General features: G+C 38.7%; 1 protein-coding gene across 9 annotated transcripts in view; it reads left to right on the top strand.

Moving 5' to 3' along the window:
- cadpsa (Ca2+-dependent activator protein for secretion a) overlaps window positions 1-21,724 on the top strand; it is a 162,693-nt gene that overhangs the window by 13,400 nt on the left and 127,569 nt on the right. For all 9 annotated transcript variants that reach the window (XM_057844977.1, XM_057844975.1, XM_057844974.1 and 6 more), the window contains exons 2-3: window positions 17,392-17,505; window positions 17,702-18,034. In XM_057844977.1, the coding sequence (XP_057700960.1) occupies window positions 17,392-17,505; window positions 17,702-18,034 (447 nt within the window). The remainder of the gene's footprint in view (window positions 1-17,391; window positions 17,506-17,701; window positions 18,035-21,724) is intronic.

Raw genomic sequence — 21,724 nt, 5'->3', positions numbered from 1 at the left:
GAGTAATGCCACTGCGGCTCCAGTGTTGTTTTGGTTGGAGAAAGTGTAAAACAGAAGTCCGGAGCAGAAATGCATAAGTACCGTGAACCGGAAGTACCTCTGAAACTTGTCTATATATTGTAATATTTAGCAAACCCCCAAAAAGTCACAATGTCAGTTTTTTTCCAATTATGTTCATTCCTACTATATCTACGTAATTTAAGGACAAAACCCCCCCGATAATATCATAAACTTAAATTGTCACTGTCCGAATACCTCTGGACTATTCATATGCAATTTGATTATGAAGTACAGTAAATTGATTAAAAAAAACAATTTAGATTAGGTGACTGATAAATATACAAAGGCTATTTTGTATTTAAATCTAAACTTATATATCAATAGAACTTTGTGTGTGTGTCTTCGTGCCTGTGTGTGGGCGTATGTGTTCGACCGATTTCCTTGAAATTTTACACATGTGTACTATAAGCATCTGCGTATGTTCTTAATTGTGTTCTTAGGTAGGCTTTGTACCGTAGTACCCCCGATAAGTATTGAAAATTGATCATTGAAAAAAATCGGGTTGCAGAAGGAATGGCCCGATTTTAACAAAATTTGACACTCGTAGAGAGTGACATCAATAGTATTTCTCAGTAGTTCCACGGTTGCAGAGCTTCCAATAGTGCAGAAAAACGACAAAATCCCAAAACTGATATATTCCGATTGCTCCCATAAGTGAGGGTAGGAACGTAGATCGACTGGTGAACCGAGAGCTTCGCCTTTTGGCTCAGCTCCTTCTTCACCATGACGGACCGGTCCAGAGTCCGCATTACTGCAGACGCTGCACCGATCCGCCTGTCGATCTACCGTTCCCTCCTACCCTCACAGGACCCACTGAGGCACGTGGTCGAACGTCTTCTCCAGATCCACAAAACACATGTAGACTGGTTGGGAAAACTTCCATGCACCCTCGAGGACCCTGCCGAGGGTGCAGAGTTGGTCCACTTTTCCACGGCCGGGACGAAAACCACATTGCTCCTCCTGAATCTGAGATTCGACTTCCGACTTCCCTCCTCTCCAGTAAACCAGAATAGACTTTACCGGGGAGGCTGAAGAGTGTGATCCCTATATAATTGGAACACACCCTCCGGGGACCACCACCCCGGTCTGCCAGTCCAGAGGCACTGTCCCCGATGTCCACACGATGTTGTAGAGGCGTGTCAGTCACGACAGCCCCACAACATCCAGAGCCTTTAGGAACTACAGGTGGATCTCATCGACCCCCGGGGCCTTGCCACCAAGGAGCTTTCCAACCACCTGAGTGACTTCGACCCCAGAAATAGGAGAGCCCACCTCGGAATCCCCAGACTTTGCTTCCTCAAGGGAAGGCGTGTCGGTGGAATTGAGGAGGTCTTCAAAGTATTCTCCCCACCGACTCACGACGTCCCGAGTCGAGGTCAGCAGTACCCCATTTCCTCTATAAGTGTTGTTAATAACGGCGTTATTTTTTTTCAGTTGTGAGTAATCTAGTTAATTACTTTTCTCATCTTGGCAACGCCATTACCATTACTGAGAATGTAAAGACGTGCGTTACTATGCATTACTACGTTGGTTGAATGATGCGAGAAAAGTCTGAGAGACATGGACTCACGGAGACGAGAGAGCTGAGCGGGTGTGGGGAGGAGGGAAGGGAGTTGTGATGCCGTTGCCAACGCGATGCTAGGTGGCTCCAATAATACCTTCTCATAATACTTGACTGTAGCAGATAGCCTATAAACTAGGCCCACATTATGTTACGGTAGATATCACATGTATTTAGAATTAGATGCGAAATGACAGACACGGCGGCATTAGCACATGTATATAGAACTAAATGCGAAATGATAGACTCACCGGCGTTAGTAAACAGCCGCCATCTTAAAGCAGTTGACTTCACAGGAAGACTCTGTTGTAGAGAACCTTACTAGCGAACCTAAGTAACTTTTAATCTAAAATACTAAATCGGCAAAACAACAGTTGCTTGCTCTTACATTCAGGTAATGAATTACTAACTCAATTACTTTTTGGGAGAATTAATTTGTAACTAATTAATTACTTTTTTAAAGTAAGATTAACAATCCACAATGTCCACAATACATAGTGTTAATGGAGCACTACTTTCATTTTTACATTTGAAATGTGCCGCTATTAATGGGTTCAAGCCTTACATGCCTGGGTAACAACAGTTCTACCGTTGGGGCAGGTGTCTCTAGAAGTGTACCCATCCGGCCCAAAATATTAGGAACGAAACAAATTGACATGATTGGGTGTCCCACGTGTGACGGGTACACGCAGGTCAGTTGTGGAGCGATGAAACCTCCCTGCCGACCTTTATTGGCGCAGTTGTCAGTGTCCCTACCTGCCCAGTGGAAGCGTTGTGGCGTGCTGGTTCGCGTCCCGGCCTGTTCAGAGATGGGAGCGGAACGCGGGGCGGCGCTGACACACCTGATCGTGAACCCGAATCGGCAGCGAAGTTTTCGGGGGGGTGAGTGTAACGGGTACACACAGGTCCGTTGTGGAGTGTGGAAACCTCCCTGCCGATTCGTTCATGTAGGGACGCTGACGGCTGCGCTGTTGGCTCAAGCTTTATTGGCGCAGTGGTTAGCGTCCCTTCCTACCGAGTGGAAGCGTTGTGGCGCGCCATGGGTGGCAGCGGAACGGCGCTGACACACTGGTTACACATGCACTAATTTTTAAAAACTTCAACCATTTTTCAGGGGAGCGAAATTAAACAACTTGTAGCCCAAGGTGGCAAGTGTGGAACCACTGAATTGATGGCCAAATATCATTGGCAAGCCCTGATTTTGAGGTTTATTAATTGTCGATTTAACAAACCTTGGCTCCAACAACCCAGCACAAGTAGTATGCCTGGCAACATCAGGTTATATTCCTTGTTATATACTGTTTGTGATTGATGGTGGACCAATTGTATTATGTATTATTTGTAACTGATAATGTGCCATTATGGAAATACAGAGTTAGGAATTGTGAAAGGGATTCTCCTTTTAAATCCTGTTATTTCTGGGCAGGCCCGGATGTAGGTTTATTTAGCCGTGAACACATCACGGCAAAATAACCAATTCCCACCAGGCCAATAATATACCGATTGACCGATCAGAGCAGTTCACGGCAAAAGAAAAATAACGCTTTGCGAGTTGTCGGTTATGGTAATAATAACCACTGTCTAGTCTATTGAATCCTAGCAGCTAATTGGGGCAAAAATTAAAGTTTACTCACCAGTAATAAAATGTCGGCTGCAAACATAAATGTGCCTGGATTTAGGTTCCCACTGGCGAGAATGGTCCACGGAAGCGTCTTCTTTTACTGTTACTCGATTGATTGCTTTCAGTCATCTGCTTGTCCTTTTCTTCTCACAAGGAAGAATGAAGAACTTCAAGTGCGGCGCCGAACTCTTCCTTACAACCTGCAACACGGCAACTTTTAGTCATTCCGACGGAAAAAAAGACCGTAAATAAGACAAAAGTTCAACGCGTTTGTACTACAATGCACGACAGAGCAACTGCTTGTGACTCGTGTTTTGCCCCCATTTCAATACGGCGACGCTTTGTTGTGGCTGGTGACATCATTAATTCCCCGATGTCCGATGGCGAGAATGTGTCAGGATGAGAGAGAGGAAGCGTGTGGATAACAAACGAGGTTGGAAAAACAGCTTGTTTTGGTGATTGCTTGTTCGGCGTGGTTGCGGCCAACAGTAACCGTTAATCCTACAGTAAAAAAGTAGGCGAGACCAACTCTCCGTGAGTTCTCTATATCCAGTGCAACGCTACAATAGATACTCCCGACATTTTGATTGGGTGGGCACGACTCACGTCTGGGTGGGGTGTGGCCACCCCGGCCCCCCCATACATCCGGCCCCGTTTCTGGGTCCCTGTAGGACACTATGATGTTGACTTTGTTTTGCTTCTACATCTGCTCTTTGAAGTGTTTGAAATGAAATAGGGGGAAAAAGTTAAATATCCCCTATGATGATTTTTTGCAATTTTTTGCACCAGTGACAGTGGATACATCTTAACCTTAATGGGGACACATTGGTCTATGGAGTGCCTGCTCAATAAAGGAAATGTGTAAATAAATAATGAGGAACATCTTTTGTATTCAACTATTCCAAAAAAAAGGTTTGTGAGTGAGACATCAATTATTTTTTAAATAGTCAGTCCTCAAGTATATAAAGCGTAGTGTATGAAGTCCAGAATTTTCTGCAATTGGAAATGTATTGTGCACTCACAGCTTTTGTACAATCTGATAGTTTTCCTTGTTCAATTTACTAAATATCACCCGCAGTTGTGACAAAACTGAAATTGCAGTCAAGATTGATAGTGTAGCGTTCGCTTTTGTTCATAAGGCAGGACTGCCCGGTCAAAACTGCAAAGTTTATAATGGAGTTGTTAACACCTTTGTAATTCTTGTTCTGTACCGATTTATGCTGTCTCTTAAGCAAGTATACTCAGTTTAGTTAAAAGACGTTAAACGTTTTTGGAAAGAGTGCAGCCTTAAAACCTAACAGCAATACAAACTTGTATTAGGTCATATTTGGACTCTTCTCACAACGCTTGAGTTAGAGAAACAAAGACAAACACAGAAATGAGTGTACAGGTGTGTTTACGTACGTATGTCTATCTGTTGGTGCTTTTATACAATAGTCTGACAGTACATAAAATTTTAATTTCAAAACAATTTCGTGGTTCTTTGTGTTTGAATTGTAAAGTTTTCTCTTTATGACTCTAAATATGCAAATTAAAAGGAATATAATTAATACATGATCGATAACATCTTTTAATACATTTTTAACTTACAGTATAAGTATTCATTTCACACATGAGTTGGTATAAATTATTTGAAGGTTTTTTTAAAGGAACCAACCTAAAAAAACTGCCCTTGAAGTAGAGATAAAATTCCCATCACCAGTGGTCTCCAACTGTGGTAACAATTTATTGTTTCTGCATAATTCATGAAGACAGCATGTAAGCTAGTAGTGATGAAAGCCTTGTCAGTTGGCCTGGTGTGTTTTTACTCAGGCACACAAAAGCACATATGAACATACACAACAGGCTTGAGTGTGGGATGCCCTCTCACACATCCACTTATACAAGGAAATGAGTGTAACATAATTACGGGCCGAGGGTGAGTCACCATACCAATCAAATCTATTGAGACTGATACTCATCATCACTGCTGTCTATGAGGCCGCAGTACAATTAGCATCTCATATACACAGGCTTTTAGAGGGACCGGGAGCACATTTCCCAGTACAACTTCATAAACAACGAGAAAGCTGGAAATGGCACAAATACCATTATTTCTAATACGGATAAAAATACCCCACAGAGTATAGCCTCATAGGCTGCCAGAGAGATCGCATTCCACAGCTGTGTCCCAATTCAGGTTGTCCAGCCTGCGTTGGCCAGGTCTTCCGCCACCGCAAAGCATCTTGGGATGTGGCAATGCTGATGGCACTGTATTTTCCGAATTGGCTCAAAGTGGCTGAGATGGAGGGTGCATTTGGATTAGGACAAGCCTTTGCATAGTATTGTGACATACTGTAACTGGCCTTCAAATGTTGGCTTTACAGGCTGCAAACCTTGAATTGTGACACAGCTCACTTCTCTCTGGTCAGCTTCCGAAGCCATGGAAAAGACCACCAAGCTCCCTGCATTCACCCGCTACCCACGATTGCTTCCCCTATCAAATGGTGAACCCATAGAAATGTGGACCCACGTTGCCTCTTCGGGCTTTGCATTAGCATTAAACTAACGTTGAAATCTTTCCCCTATCTCAATGGAAAACCCTGACCTCACACAGTGGCAGGATAGTTGTCGGGTATAATTTACCTGTTAGGGAACCAATCCACCGGCAGGCGAACGTTACATCAACAGCTCAGAATTTCACCTCGCACATAACATTAAGCAAGAGCAAAATAAGCAAAAAAAAAAAGAATAGTGAATTAGTGAATTTTTAATGAAATTAAAAATGTATTAAATGAATTTTATTAGTTATGTAATTTTGGGAAAAATACCATAATTCATTGGGTGTTTCATCCATTGACACTAGACACCCTAACGCGAGGATAATTGATCACGTCCTAGCTATGTTCAGTAATCAATTCTGCGCGATTCTATTTTTGATTGTTTTTTTCTCCTCATTCATTCATTAAAGTTTTAATGGAAATATTAAAATAGAAACCCACCAAGCCAAAACAAGCTTCAGTGTGGTTCACCCGCTGTATTTTTCAATTGTAACGTTAGACATTACATATCATATTGAAATTCACAATCTCTATGTCCCAACGAACATCATAATATAATTACTAGAGGCGTGTGAAAATTACGATTCTTAGATTATTCGCAGGGGTGCACATATTTTTTTTGCCCAGGTTCTCAGAGGAGGACCTGGAGATGTGACTTGGTCCTCATTGAGCTTGAGAGCCGACCCGCCTGATGCGATAAAATTATGACAAGCTTTACTTAGAGCCAATTACCTTTAATTAATTATATTAACAATTAATGCTTGATTAACATCAACTGGCACAACAAAATTGCCATTACTTTGAAGTGAAATGTAAAGAAATAAACATAAAAGCACTAATTCAAAATAAAGGGCACTATGCGGCTCCCACATGAACTCCAAGCCTTTGTAAAAGTGGGATGTCCTCCTCATAAGAGCTCATTGAACGTGCATGTTTAGCTTTGTAAAATGAGAGCAAAAACATGTTTGTCAGTGCATGGTGCTGTTCATTACCTTTATTCCACCACTTGTCCATAGGGCGAGTGGGGTCCTGTCTGACATCGATAGTTTGCTTAATTGCCACATGCTCTCTGTTTTTTTCGTGCTTTTCAAAGTTTGGATGGCTGAAATTCTTTGACCCTACATAAAATGCGCTGCTCTTATCAGTAGAGCTGGGAATCTTTGGGCACCTAACGATTCGATTACGATTCAGAGGCTCCGAATCGATTATAAAACGATTATTGATGCACCCTCCTCCTTTTTTTTTTTTTTAATGTTTTGTACATTAGTTCCAAAATTGTTCAAAAATACTCTCAGGCTAAACCAAACTACTATTTTAGTATCAAGTTAACATATAGCAGTTAACAAATATACAAAAATAACAGTAAATAAAAAACTCCAGTCCCCATTCTGTATCAGCAGCTTTAAACTACATTCAATTCATTTAATGATGTGAATCAACCGTTAAAGTTGTTAAAATTGCTCCCGTTATTCCATAATTTCTCTTTTGTCTACTTTCGACATGTGAAAGTTTTAAAACTATTTTAAAGATAGATTCAAGTCAATATTTTACCGATTTAGGAGTATTTTAGATAAAAAGTTAATTAGGTTTTCTTGGAAGGTTCGCTACAACAGCCTTGCAGGGAAGTGTACTGCTTTAAGATGGCGGCCGTTTACTAACGCCTGCATCTAGCTTTTTGTAGATGTGCTGCTAACGATACCGAATCTATGTTGCATCTAGTCCTATATAAATGATATCTACCATAACATTATGTGGATGCACTTTGTAGCAGCTTTTCGGCAGCAGTCAGGTATGTTGTTGTGTTTTTTTTTTTTTATCTCGTGGCATGAGTTGAGCTAGAGCCTTGAGTTGAGCATTGGCATTACCCGAGGGGCCGGGTAATGAGAAGCATGATGTTTAGCTACTCTCGCTCCGTTCTTCCTCACTGCGTCCCGAAGACCGCGCGGCGCGCTGAGTGTGTTGTACTTCCGCTTTACTTGGCATATTTCAATAATCGGAATTCGGATGTTTGTGAATCGTTCTCGAATCTTCCACGGCCGAATCGCGAATAATCTAAGAATCGGAAATTTTGCACACCTCTACTTATCAGCGACATTGGGATTGGCACGGCACATTTTGTACCACATTTCCGTGCGAGCATCATTTGCTTCTAGCCATGGTACCTCCTGCACCCACTTTTCAGCAAAAGTCCTTTTTTTTCGGTAGCTCCGGTGACGTCTCTGTCATCTGTCTGTCTTTTGACGTGGGTGGGGGAACACGGAAATAATTACTCAGTGGGGCCTGCCTCTTTGACATTTTGAGAAGTGATTTTCTCGTGTCCGCCGCAAATATAGTGGTCAGCCATCGGTACGCAAAAGCGTATGGAAGCCGCTGAGGGCCAGCGCGTTTGTTTACGTTCAGTCCGCATGCGCACATGCGGACCACTTTTGTGCACCCCTGATTATTCGCGATTCGGCCATGGAAGATTCAAGAATGATTCACAAACATCCAAATTTCGATTATTGAATTATAACAGGTAAAGCGGAACTAAAACACAGTCAGCGCGGTCTTCGGGACGCAATGAGAAATGGACCGAGAGTAAATATCAGGTTCAACTCATGCAGCTAGTTAAAAAAAAAAACAAAAAAAAAAACAATAATACCTGACTGTGGCCGACAGCCACTACAAACAACGCCCAGTTGCTAGTTGCTACAAACATACGGCCACATACAGCTACGGTAGGTGTCACATATATGTAGAACTAGATGCGAAATGACAGACGACGGCGGTGTTAAAACATATATTGAAAACTACCGGTAGATGCGAAATGACAGACTTGCTGGCGTAAGTAACAGCCGCAATCTTGAAGCAGTAGACATCTCTAGAAGGCTTTGTTGTAGCGAACCTAATTAACTTTTTATCTTAAATACTCCGAAATCGGCAAAGTCTTGACTTGAATCCATCTTTAAATGATGAAACAGTTTTAAAACTTTGACATGTCGAAAGTAAACAGAAGGGAAATTATGGAATAATGGGAGCAATATTAAGAACTTTAACGGTTGATTCACAACATTAATTACACGTAGTTTAAAGCAGCTGATAGAGAATGGGAACTTGAGTATTTTATTTACTGTTATTAACTGTCAACTTGATACTGAAATAGTAGTTTGGTTTTAGCCTGAGAGGATTTTTGAACAATTTTGGAACTAATGTACTAAAAATATAAAGGGGGTGGCATCAATAAACGATTTATAATCGAATCGGAGCCTCAGAATCACAATCGTAATTGAATCGTTATGTGCCCAAAGATTCCCACCTCGAATAATTACGCTGGCACGCATGTGTTATATGGCTCCCACCCCCCTCAAGTTTGTGCTTGGTTATTCATTCATTCATTCATCATCTATTCCGCTTATTTTTACAAGCATCGCGTACGTGCTGGAGCCTTTCCCAGCTAACTATGGGGAGTAGACTGGGGATACCATGAATTACTTGCCAGTCGATTGCAGAGCACGAATGGGCAAGTTACTATTCACGCACACACTCATACCTATGGAAAATTTGGAGTGTTCAATCAGCTTACCATGCATGTTTTTGAAAAGTGGGAGGAAACCGGACTACCTGGAGAAAACCCACGCAGGCATGGGTAGAGTATGCAAACGCTACACAAGATGGAAAAAGCATGGGACTGAACTCTTGATCCCCGAACTATGAGGCGAACGTGCTAACAACTCACCCTACATGAAACCCAGTTTATTTATTTATCCAGCAAAAAAATGACTTTACTGTAGAAACTACAGTATATGATTTGGTGTGTAGACCATTCTGAAGGCCTCAGTAGTAGAGATTTCAGTGCACTGCCTTGGCCCCATATGTAAACCTTGTTTACCGATAGCAGCTCTTTCCCTGATGAGTACTCTTTCAATCCTTTCTTGGTCTGGCGATGTGTAATCTGGGATTACCAAACCATTTGTTGTTATGTCACCACCATCATGAGGAGGGAGAAGGAACACCCGAGCAGTCACATTTTACTGGATAATTCCTCAATGTACATTACAGTGATGTTTTATGAAGAAGTGTCCAATGCACTAATGTCAATTTCATCAGAATGAAATTGTGATTTCACTCCTGTGGGGGATTAATTATAATCATTCATGGTATTTATTCTGCTGACCTTGTCATTTAGGGAATAAGGGTTGGAGTTATCAGATGTAATTTGTTTGTTCAGTACAAAAATCTGGCTCTCATTTAAACGAATGAATGAATATTTTTTATCAAATGTAAGAGTGGTGAAAAAGAAACAATGTTAAACAACAAATGCACAAATGAAAACACTTAAATCAATTAAAAAATATATAAACAACATGTTTAAAATGGGTACGGAAAAGCATTTGAAGTAGGGCGGAACAGTATTGACAAAAACTCACATTGCATCTTTTTGGGGGTTTGCGATATATACTGCAATATTAAAACTAAAAGAATTTTCACCAGATGACTGGTTGACTCACCATGACCACATTGTATCCATCCAGGCTAAGGGGGTTCATCTGTGAATGATGACGATTGCTGTATATAAAAGGGATCCAGGAGGCCATGTCTCTGCACATCTGCTGCTTTTACGAAGCAAAAAAACAAAAAAATAATCAATCAAAATTTGAAATAGTGCACAGACACATAAAATGCACTGCTTTTTTATTTGAATACCCAATTACTGATATTTAGTATTGTATTAAATTCATGCATCTATAAATTATTTATCTAGTTTTCTATGTATCATTTGGACAAAGTAAACTTTCTATATATTTAAACAAACATTAGATTTTTTTTAGTATGCCTCTGAATCTTGCTAAATTAAGAACACCTTTTGAAATTTTGGATTTACGTGGTAGTACCCTGTGGATACAGAAAAGGATTAATTCTATGATATGGACCAAATCCATCCAGGTTCCAGCTTCCATGCTGATGGGAACAATTATTGAAAGAAAGATGGCAGCAGATGATACGAGTAAAGCCATGTTATCTTCTTTCTCAAACAACCATCTTAATTAGCATCAAGTTTTTCGTGTATTATACAAATGATTAACCACCTTTTATCACATCGTAATATTTTTTCACACGTGACCTTGATTTATCGACAACTATGTCAACTGTGTAAATAGCAACATCGTTGCTGCGTAACCAAGTTCAACTCTAGAAACAAGAAAATTTGAGGGTTTAATGCACCATTTAATCAAATGGGGTATATGTTGTACCCAGCTGTTAATTCCACATAATAGGATGGAAATAATGTTGTTCACCATTAAAAAATACGATAAAATAATCAAAACTTGTAGGTTCCTAAGCATGGGGTAGGGAAAAAACTGAAATAGTCGTACATTACATTTTAGATGAAATTATAGATTTTGTTTTCAGGTTATATTGCCCACCTCTAGGCACCGGTTTAGGATTTGGGTGTCATTACTGGACTCCAGGCAGGACTCAGATGCAGTGTTTTTCTGGGTTAAAAACAGTCTTTATTTTACAAACCCTCCATCTTAGTAGGCACAGAGTAAGATCTCAAACAAAAATTCAGTCCACCATGGAGGACAAAAACACCATCAAAAACAAAGCAGCAGACTCAAAAAGCATTTCAAAATTCTTCTGAATCAGATTTACTTGGTGACTTTGGCTTTGGACAATTGCTGGCTCAAGGGAACACTGACTATACAGTATTTACACCAAGGGCGTAGGTTTGGTCTCAATATTGGTGGGACGATATAACAGCATAAGGTGCATGTACACTTTTTGCTGGGGACAGGACATTAATAAGACCAAACCGATTGGGTGAACACATGGCTAAATGATTAATGCAAAATAAATCTGTATTGACACAGTTTCACACTGCAAATTTTACAGTATAGCGTTTTAATCTGATCATTTTTATTAAATCTTGTCGAATATTTTTTTTCTTCTTGTTTTGAGTTGTAAAGGCTAGTTAACAGATAAATGCTTCAGATTCTTCCACTTACTTTCAGTAAATCTTACCATTTGTTCTTATTAGGCGGCCCATACATCTAAAAATTTGTCATTTTTCACCCAAATCAAGAAAAAAATATTTCAAATATTGTTTTGAACAATAACTATTCTTGAATTAAGAACATTTCTGACAAACACGTTTTTTTTTTTTTTTTGAAAGATTAAATATAGACACTTTTTGTTTCAAATATGTATGTTATTTTCAGATAGCAATTTTTATTTCAAGAAATCTGAGTAAAATTTACTTGAACCACTGGCAGATAATTTCACTTATTTCTAGTAGATTTACACTGAAAACAAGGGAATTTATTTATTTATTTTTTTTTTTTTTTTCAGTTTTAAGGAGATGGGTTTTTGCAGTGCATATGTAGTGGTTCAGGTGATACACCATTCGATTGTACCCTTTGTTTTCAAAAACTACGAGACAGATTTTGAAAACTTCCAGAATAAATGTCTGGATTTTATTAGCAAATTTAAACTGCATTATTTGAACACAAATTATATTAACATGCACAAGAAATACGAACTTGTTAATCATCTCTTAAGTATCCAGGATTGCCAAGAAATAAATTTAAAAAATGTTCTTATTACCACTCAAAATTGTCTTTCTAAATAATTTAAATACAACAAAAAAGTTCTTAGTCATGGAATAACAAAAAAAATAATAATAAAAATAAATTAAAAAAAAAAAATGGAGCCTTTCTTCAGGATTAACACTACTATTTTTGTCCACAAGCACAGCCAAACTCAACAAAAAATGAAAGCTCCTTTGGACTGCCATAAGACTACATAAGTAAAATAAAAACAAAAACTGGGGAGAAGGGTGTAAACCTCGGTTCACTACATTTCTTACAGCTGAGCAGAGTTTACTATATTTCTCAGTTTAATTATTGTTAACATAGTGGAAAGCACATCCAGGAGGACACTTCTACTGTACCTAAGCAGCTTCCTATTCAGGTTAGCAAGTTCACACTGTTTATCGTAATAACGGCAACTCTATTACTTCCATTACTTACAGTGGCTGCCGGCTGAAAAAAACTTCTAATATCCCTCCTCTTCGAAGCGGGCGGAGGAGGATATGCCGACATGCAACGTAATTCTGAACTGTGAGTGTGCGCGCGTGTATGTGTGTGTCAGGGGTGGGTCAAGTCATCAGCCAATCAAACATGCATTTGAGGAAAAAATTGGAGCGGCACATTCAGCAAGTGAAAAAGGGGTAAATGTAAGTCTGAACATAATGAAAATAATTCATTTAATTCATTTAATAATGGTAGGTAATTCTATCGTTACAACATATGGGAAGACAATCTAAATGACCTATATAAGTGAACACATTATATAATGCAAATAGGGTTAAAAGTTGGTGGGGACAATTTGAGCATCCTGAAAAGTTGGTTGTGTTTTGTCCCTACCGTCTCTATGCAAACCTACGCTCATGATATACACACAGAAGGTAATGGTAAACAGGTGGAACCAATTGGTGAATAGGGAGGAAAACTATTTGAATTAGGTTGTGCACAGAGCTAGTCAAGAGATACAGTAAACTGACCTGCAATATGAGGTGTAAGGATCCTGCAGCTCTGAGCAAGAGCAGACAGTCTAACAGCATCACAGGAAAACACAAGTCAAACAGCGCAGACATATACCAGTAATCAGAAATCACATTGTCAACGATTTCCAACCTAGACATAGACCTTGTCCTTTCTAATGGTATCCTAAGTACAGTACAGTATATCCATGTTCATGTCTGAGTCCAACACTGGACCAAATTAAGAATTGTGAAAAATACAAGTCGTTCTTCTACTGTACGCACATGTGAATTATATAATCCTAAATAACAAAACAAACCTAGTGACCAAGTATTTAGGTAGCAACACCTAGTACCCAGCAGTTTCCTTTCCAACTCTTTGCTCAGATTGGAAAAAGGTTTTTGATTATAAAACACGTGTAAAATGTCTTTTATTTTCCCCGCAAATTGACAGTATGTGTTTTATAATCCAGTGTGCTTTATGTATGAATTTGAGTTGTGTTTAATGACCTTGAACATATTTTGTTGGAGCATAACTGTATACTGCTCTAATATAGTGTTAAAGAGACACATTCAGCATTCATCAATCCCATAAATAAAACAATTAACAGATTAAAGATATAAAAACAAATCACAAATGCAGTCCATTGATTTACTCATCTACCTTATGTATGAAAATAAAGTTCTTGTTGTCGCTGCTCTTTATAATCCAGTGCGCTTTACAGTCCAAGAAAAATGGTACATACTTGCTTCTTTTTCTTTACCATCATTTTGCTTTCACTGGCAGAGACACATCTCTCTTGAGTGGCAGTTTTGACAGAGTGCCATATTACAGCAAATGCTTCTTAACATGCGCTACTAGAGTGGAACATGAACTTCTGACAATACTTCATGGCCCTGGGGAAGTTTCCCGGGACAACAAATGGCGACAAGCACTCAAGTGTTAAAATAATGAGTTTGGGAAGCATCTGACACAAATGAATAAGAATCTCTCTAAATAAAAGATACACATCTTTCTGGCTCTGTTCTTGTTTACTGTACCTGCATGATGTTGTGTGCAGCACAAATATACAGTTAGTGTAAAATTCACATGAAGGTTATTGACAGAATAAAGGATGACTGGTTACAATTTAAAAGTTCCCAAGTGTTTTGATAACATGTGAACATAACTTTATTGATAATTTCCAGATATGATTAATGGACATGATTATAAGTGTTCCCGGGCTTTTTAAAAAATGTTTTAACATGACTTATTTTTTGGCCCTGTTCTAAATGAATTAATTTTTTTACACTTCCTTAAATTCTTTTAAACATTTTAGGCTTGTATATAAAAATGACCCAACAAAATGCTATCTTTGCTAGGTTACCTGATAATTTTGTATTGGTTTTGCCTTTGCTTGCTAGCAGGAGGCTTCTTTTGTGGAAATCCTCGCCAGCCATATTCATACAAACTTGGATTTATAATATTATTATTTCTTAAATTATAGAAAATCATATTTATATAAGTTTTACAGTCATTAGAAGTCACTTTATAATTAGGGATGGGAATTTCGGCTAATTTCCCTGCCTCTTAGATTTAATTTGCGACTCGTCGACTAGTTTTTAAGCAAGAAAACTCGCAATTTAATACACATATTACTGTAAATAAAAAGTTGAAAATGCAAAGGTTTTGTCGTGTATTCACGAGCGATTTTAGCACAAACATTCAAGACAAGTTTTTTTTTCATTCTATTGATGTAACAAAAACTGACTAAAGGTATACAATTGAAAGTGAAATATATTCCTGATATGTTCATCAAAATGCCCCCAACAGTTGTGTCACTGCCCCCTTCTACATGTGTGTGAGGGGCATTTGTTCCAGACTTGTCTCGTTTTGGCGACTCTGCACTCTCTGTGTTTGGAGGGTGAGGGATGGTATTTTAAAACCCGACGGACGTTACGTCATTTTCGGTCAGCATCGGCAACAAAATAAACCACACATTTCCAAAGATGGACAATGGACTGTCTCTTCCTACGTTCCAAGATTCAGTAGCAAATTAATTTCGTTATGTTTCCAGTTTAATTTTGTTATGTTTTCAGTTTGCCATCTTGATAATTGCGATGTTTGTTTACTAGTTTTCATCTTACTGCGAAAAAAGAGGTAATTAAAATCGGCCTGCTATGATATTTATGTCATCAGCCTTCGCGCTGTGACCGGGGAGTTTAACGGCTGCTTTCATGCATGCCGCTTCCCGGTGAAGTCCCCGAAATTAAAGTTGGATGCGACCCGGTTAATGTCTGCGTCATCTGCGTGTCAGTCGACCTGGGAAATTGCTTTCAGATATAAGGGCTACCGGAGTTCAGCGTATGTCTGAAAGGGGCTCATGGTTTTGCGTTTATCCGACTAGTATAATAGGGCTGTCAAACGATTAAAATTTTTAATCGAGTTAATTACAGCTTAAAAATTAATGAATCGTAGTTAATCGCAATTCATCACAATTCAAACCATCTATAAAATATGCCATATTTTTCTGTAAATTATATATATATTCTGTAAAATAAATTGTTGGAATGGAACGATAAGACACAAGATGGATATATACATTCAACATGAGGTACATAAGGACTGTAGTGGGCATTTCACTCTACTGTCATTTAAATCTGTCTATGCTGTCCTCACTCCGAAGCGTCTACTTTTTCCAAAGCTAGACAGCTAGTGAATGACGCCTTAATAATCAGACTTCTTCCTTTTTCATCTGATTTATTAATAAAATGGCCTCAAACCATTGTGCTCTTTAGACCGTCGTAAAACTACAAAAAAAAAGTACACAAGCATTGCATTAGCAACAACGTTAGCTTAGCACGCTATACAGGTTAACTAAACATAAGCAAAAAGCGTCTCATACATAAAATATAACATTTCGCTTACTAACATAATATGTACATTCTTTACAACAACCATACTTACGGACAAATCTTGTCCAAGGATCATATAAGCACAACATTACAACGTAGGCGTCAGCCCGAGGCGTTGTGCAGCCATATATAACTGGCAAGAAAACAATAAACCATGTCGCAAAGCGACCACAAGAGTTCGCTGTTAGCACAAAAAGCCTTGCTGTAAAACTTACCAAAAGGCAGAATACTGTCTGAGCGGGACATGTGCGTTAATTGCGTCAAATATTTTAACGTGATTAATTAAAAAAATTAATTACCTCGCGTTACCGCGATAATTTTGACAGCCCTATACAAAACGTTTAATTATGAGTAGGCCGTTAAACGATTAAACGACTAGTCTGCACATCCCTATTTATGATATAACATTTTTGGACTTTTACACCCATTGACTGCCTAAACTGATCCATCTGCTCGTTGACTTTTCTGTTACCTCCCAAAAGAAGATCACAGAAAATGTATCACCTTTTTATTCCTCTCAATTATTTTAATTCTCACATTTCTTTTACATAGCGATGGGTATAAAATGTCTACTTTGGGCATTCTCCATGATCACCCGAGGCAATTTCTGTTGGTAGTTGTATGTAACAAAGCAGTGGTGTTTCCATTTGCTAAAGTCTTGAAACTTGCACAAATTCTATGTGTTACATATTTTAAATTCCTTCACTGAGTTCACTCGTCAAGATGAGTATTAGTAAAACATTCTGTCGTTGAATTTTCACACTGTACTGATTCGTAACTGAAAGTCACTACAACAATATTTATATGGATTAAGAGTGAAAGACAGATGGTTCTTCTATAGCGGTGAACTATGACCCCCATTAAGGAAACTCTAATCATATACTGCCTTCCCTGTAGCGATGGTAACAGTTTCCAGGGCTCCCAATGGTAGATGGCCAATGTGTGCATTCACTGAGCACAGAATCTTATAGGTACATTTTCAGTAGAACAATACTGTTCCACTTTAGGGAACCTAATAATAATAGTATTCATATTAATTAAAATCCTTCTCACAGAATCAGTGGAATAGCACAAATGGACCAAATGGAAGTATTGGTTGTGAATTTCAAATTTTATTATTTTTTTTAACTTTAATGTATGCTGTGCTACTTTAATGCTATATTTCTTTCGTATTTTTTTATGTTTGTATTAGATCAGTAAGCAACAGCTGCAGACAGTAAAAGAGCGTTTTCAAGCCTTTCTCAATGGAGAAACACAAATTGTAGCAGATGAGGCCTTCATCAATGCAGTTCAGAGTTACTATGAGGTGAGTATAGATTATAGAAAAATGATCCCAACATTACTGTGATTTGTGGTCTCGAATCTCAGTCGAGCTTATTTTGATATTTCCTTGAAGTCAATACTTACTGTAATTCAAAATGCAAACATAACACTCGCATGTTATCCCGAGGCTACAACAAAATAAATATCAACACTACTCTCCCATCTATTTGTTACCACAGGTCTTCCTGAAAAGTGACCGAGTTTCTCGAATGGTCCAGAGTGGGGGCTGCTCAGCCAGTGACTCTCGAGAAGTTTTTAAAAAGCATATTGAGAAGCGTGTGCGAAGCTTACCAGAAATTGATGGCTTGAGTAAAGAAACTGTGCTCAGTTCATGGATAGCCAAGTTTGACACCATCTACCGTGGTGAAGAGGACCCTAGGAAGCATCAACAGAGAATGACTGCCAGTGCTGCCTCTGAACTGATACTCAGCAAAGACCAGTTATATGAGATGTTTCAACAAATTTTAGGTATCAAGAAGTTTGAGCACCAGCTCCTATATAATGCCTGCCAGGTAAGTCTGCATTCACATTTCATTAAGTATGGATATGATGTCCATTAACTGATAAATGTTTAAAATGTGTATCATGTTTAGCTTCAAACCAACTTATCTTACCTAATTTACCTTGACTGTTTACTAGCACAACAGCACATCATTGATATGATTAATATTAGTGCTATTTCAAGCTTTTAAAAAGGGTGACTGGAGGGTGTGTTCCAACTCTTCAGCCTCCCTAATCTATTGTGAGGTACGAGAGGAGGGTTCATCGGGAAGTAGAATCTCGGATTCAGGGAGAATCAGTGTGGTTTTCATCCTGGCTGTGGAACAGTGGATCAGCTAAATACCCTCAGTGGAGTTAGCGGGGAGTCATGGGAGTTCGCCCAACCTGTCTACAAGTGTTTTGTGGACTTGGAGGAGGCAGTGTCCCCCGTGGAGTCCTGTTGGGGGTGCTTCGGAGGTGTATGGCATTGGAACCCTCGATTCGGGCGGTCCGGTCCTTGTACAACCAGTGTCATAGTTTGTTCTGCTTAGTCTGCAATAATCAGATCAGCTTTTAGTGAGGGTTGGACTCTGCAAAGGCTGCCCTATGCCACCAGTTCTGTTCTTAACTTTTATGGACACAATATCGAGGCGCCGCTGAGGCATTGAGGAGGTCAAGTTTGGTGGCTTCAGTATTGCATCTCTGCTTTTTGCAGCTGATGTTCTGTTGAATTACACAGAACAACACAGCTGAAAACCCATTTATGTACTGTGACTGGGCATGTCAAACTTGTGTTTGTGTGTCTATTGAAAATTATGAAACACAATAACATTATATCTGTAATGGATCCTTTATAAATCCCGATCCTCCTATGGCCAGCCTTTTGTGTGGGAGAAATTGAGAAGGAGGATGTTTATTTTGCTGCGGTGGGGCTAATGATGTGTATGTTGTGTATCTTTATCATGTTTTTTCCACAGAACCAAACACACTCTGGCATCCATTGACGCTCCCAATGGCATTTATCTGAGGTTGCTATGGCTACTGTACACAGAAGCAAACACACACTTTCCTGTTTCTTTCCTTTCCCATGCTAATGTCACTAATCTTAATTAAGGCATGGTTTTGTTTGTCTTTCAGTCTGTGATTTATTGACTATTGATCCACCCATAAAAACAAAAAAAATGAAAACTGTTGTAGGTGAAGTACTGGGGCAGCTTATAAATGATTATTGATCAATTAAATGTATGCTGATGACAAATGATGATGTGGATGGTGGTTTATGTGTTAGGAATGCTGCCGATCACCGACTTACACTATATGAAATGCTGTTTTTTAGCCATCATTGTAAATAACTGGAAAGTAGTTAGCAGTGAGGTCTGAGGCATATTATTTTCATGATATTAGTAAATAAATGTATGCACATTTATTTCTTCCTTTTTAATCGCCGTCTCCCCCCTTTTTTAAATCAATTTTTTGATTAGTTGACCTGTGAAAACGATACCTCAAGGATTCCCATTCCCAAGTATGTGATATTTACCTTCTAGAGCACGGGTCAGGAACCTTTTAGACAGAGAAAGCCAAAAGCAACATATTTTAAAATGTGATTCCACAAGAGCAATACAGTGTGTGTTTGTACGTGTATGTATATATATAAACATACACTGTATATTCTATGTTCTTTTGCCTGTTTCTGTTTTGTAAGCACTGTTTCTTTCATGAACGCATTTGAATGCATTACATGGGAGGCAGAGAGAGGGTGGTCAGGCTCTGCTTTTACAAGCAGTCGCCAAGTTCCGATTGAAATACATCTTGAGAAAACAACAAAGAAAGACTAACATCATTACCTGGGTTGTTACAATCATTGCGCAGTTGTGCACTCACCACAAGGAAAATAACAAATAGAAACGTGGTGTGGTGCCGCACATAATAGTATTTCCTGGAATAGGAAAACACAATTGGGGACGAACAGGGGGACGTGTGCGTAATAGTGGCCGAGACAGGCAGAGCCTTTCGGGACGGTCGTTTCGTGAGTCTCGCTTTCCTGGAAGTGGCGACAATTTGACAGTCCAAAAAGTCCCGAAAGTGAAGCGCCTGTGTGACTTGGGGTACCATGCGGTTCTCTTTTCTAGTTTAATTTTCCCCTATGTATTTTTTTATATACTCCAGTTCGCTCAGCATCAAGTCGGGAGGGCCGACCCTGCCGCTGGCCGAGTGGTGACTTAACGTACGAGGCGATCTCGTCCATCTCTGCGCAACCCGACTTGAAGCATATTATTGTAACGCACATTTGAAGTGACCAAGTGCGAATGCACCATCAGCTCATCATAGTTCTGTTCTGACGAATGGGTATCCCTTGTCGAAGAAGTATCTCCGCTGTTCATAGCAGCTTAATGTTGAACAAATCTCCTTTACATTTTGACACGTCTATTTAGATATATTATAGATATATTATTATATTAAATATAGGGCTGTCAAACAATTAAAATTTTTAATTGAGTTAATCACAGCTTAAAAATTAATAAATCGTAATTAATCGCAATTCAAACCATCTCTAAAATATGCCATATTTTTCTGTAAATTATTGTTGGAATGGAAAGATAAGACACAAGACGGATATATACATACAACATACTATACATAAGTACTGTATTTGTTTATTATAACAATAAATCCACAAATGGTATTAACATTATTAAAATTCTTTCTGTTAAAGGGATCCCCGGATAGAAAGACTTGTAGTTCTTAAAAGATAAATGTTACAAGTTATAGTAATTTTATATTAAAACCCCTCTTAATGTTTTCGTTTAAATAAAATTTGTTAAATTTTCAATCTAAAGTAGAGTTAATATAATAGTAATGATAAGTATAAAAATAACAATAATAAGAATAGATTGACCAAAGTCTGAGTACGGTAAATTTAATGTGCATTTTGCATAGCTATTTTCATTGGGAATGCCAGTTCACTTTGCATTGTTGTTTAACTGTGTGAGAATAGGGCCTCATTACAACAGACTGAAATCCTTTTCTTTTTGTGAACATTATTTTTTTTGAGGGATAGGAATATTATTTTTGTTGTGCTTTCACTAAATGATACTTATGTTTGTTGTGAAGGAGTTGCCGAAGCTTATGCCAATAAACGGTGTGCTCCAATGAACGCCTGTGTCCACTCGCCTTTATAACATATATATCTCCGTACATATCTTACCCAAAATACAAAAAGAGACACATAATTGCCACTAAAAGAAAGTAAACTTACAGAAATATGTGTGGAGCACAAATAGCACAATGCAACAGCATAAACGTCTCACAACTACTAATTCTCCCACTATTTGAAGGAATAACATTAGCATGGAACGGCGCTGCCCCCAAGCGGCTGGTGGCATTCTCTTCACTCTCAATGTACATAAACGACGTCATTGTAATCTGTTTGAGGCAATGCGTGAGCGGGTCATTCTGTGCATGCGTTAATTGCATCAAATATTTTAACGTGATTAATTTTAAAAAGTAATTACCGCCCGTTAACGCGATAAATTTGACAGCACTAATTAAATATTTAGATACTCTCACTATAAAGTCAATATTCTTTCTTGTACAATAAACACTATTAAAACCCAGGCGACTCACATGTTTACTGCTTATCAGACAACGTTAACGTCCTAACGCTATTATCTCGCAATATCATCATATATTGTATTGTAGTCTTTCGTGCTTATCTGTAATAG

The sequence above is a fragment of the Corythoichthys intestinalis genome, chromosome 9 (assembly GCF_030265065.1).
Source record: "Corythoichthys intestinalis isolate RoL2023-P3 chromosome 9, ASM3026506v1, whole genome shotgun sequence".
NCBI classification, from domain to species: domain Eukaryota; kingdom Metazoa; phylum Chordata; class Actinopteri; order Syngnathiformes; family Syngnathidae; genus Corythoichthys; species Corythoichthys intestinalis.
The sequence above is the reverse complement of the archived record's forward strand: the minus strand, read 5'-3'. Positions and strand labels throughout refer to the sequence as shown.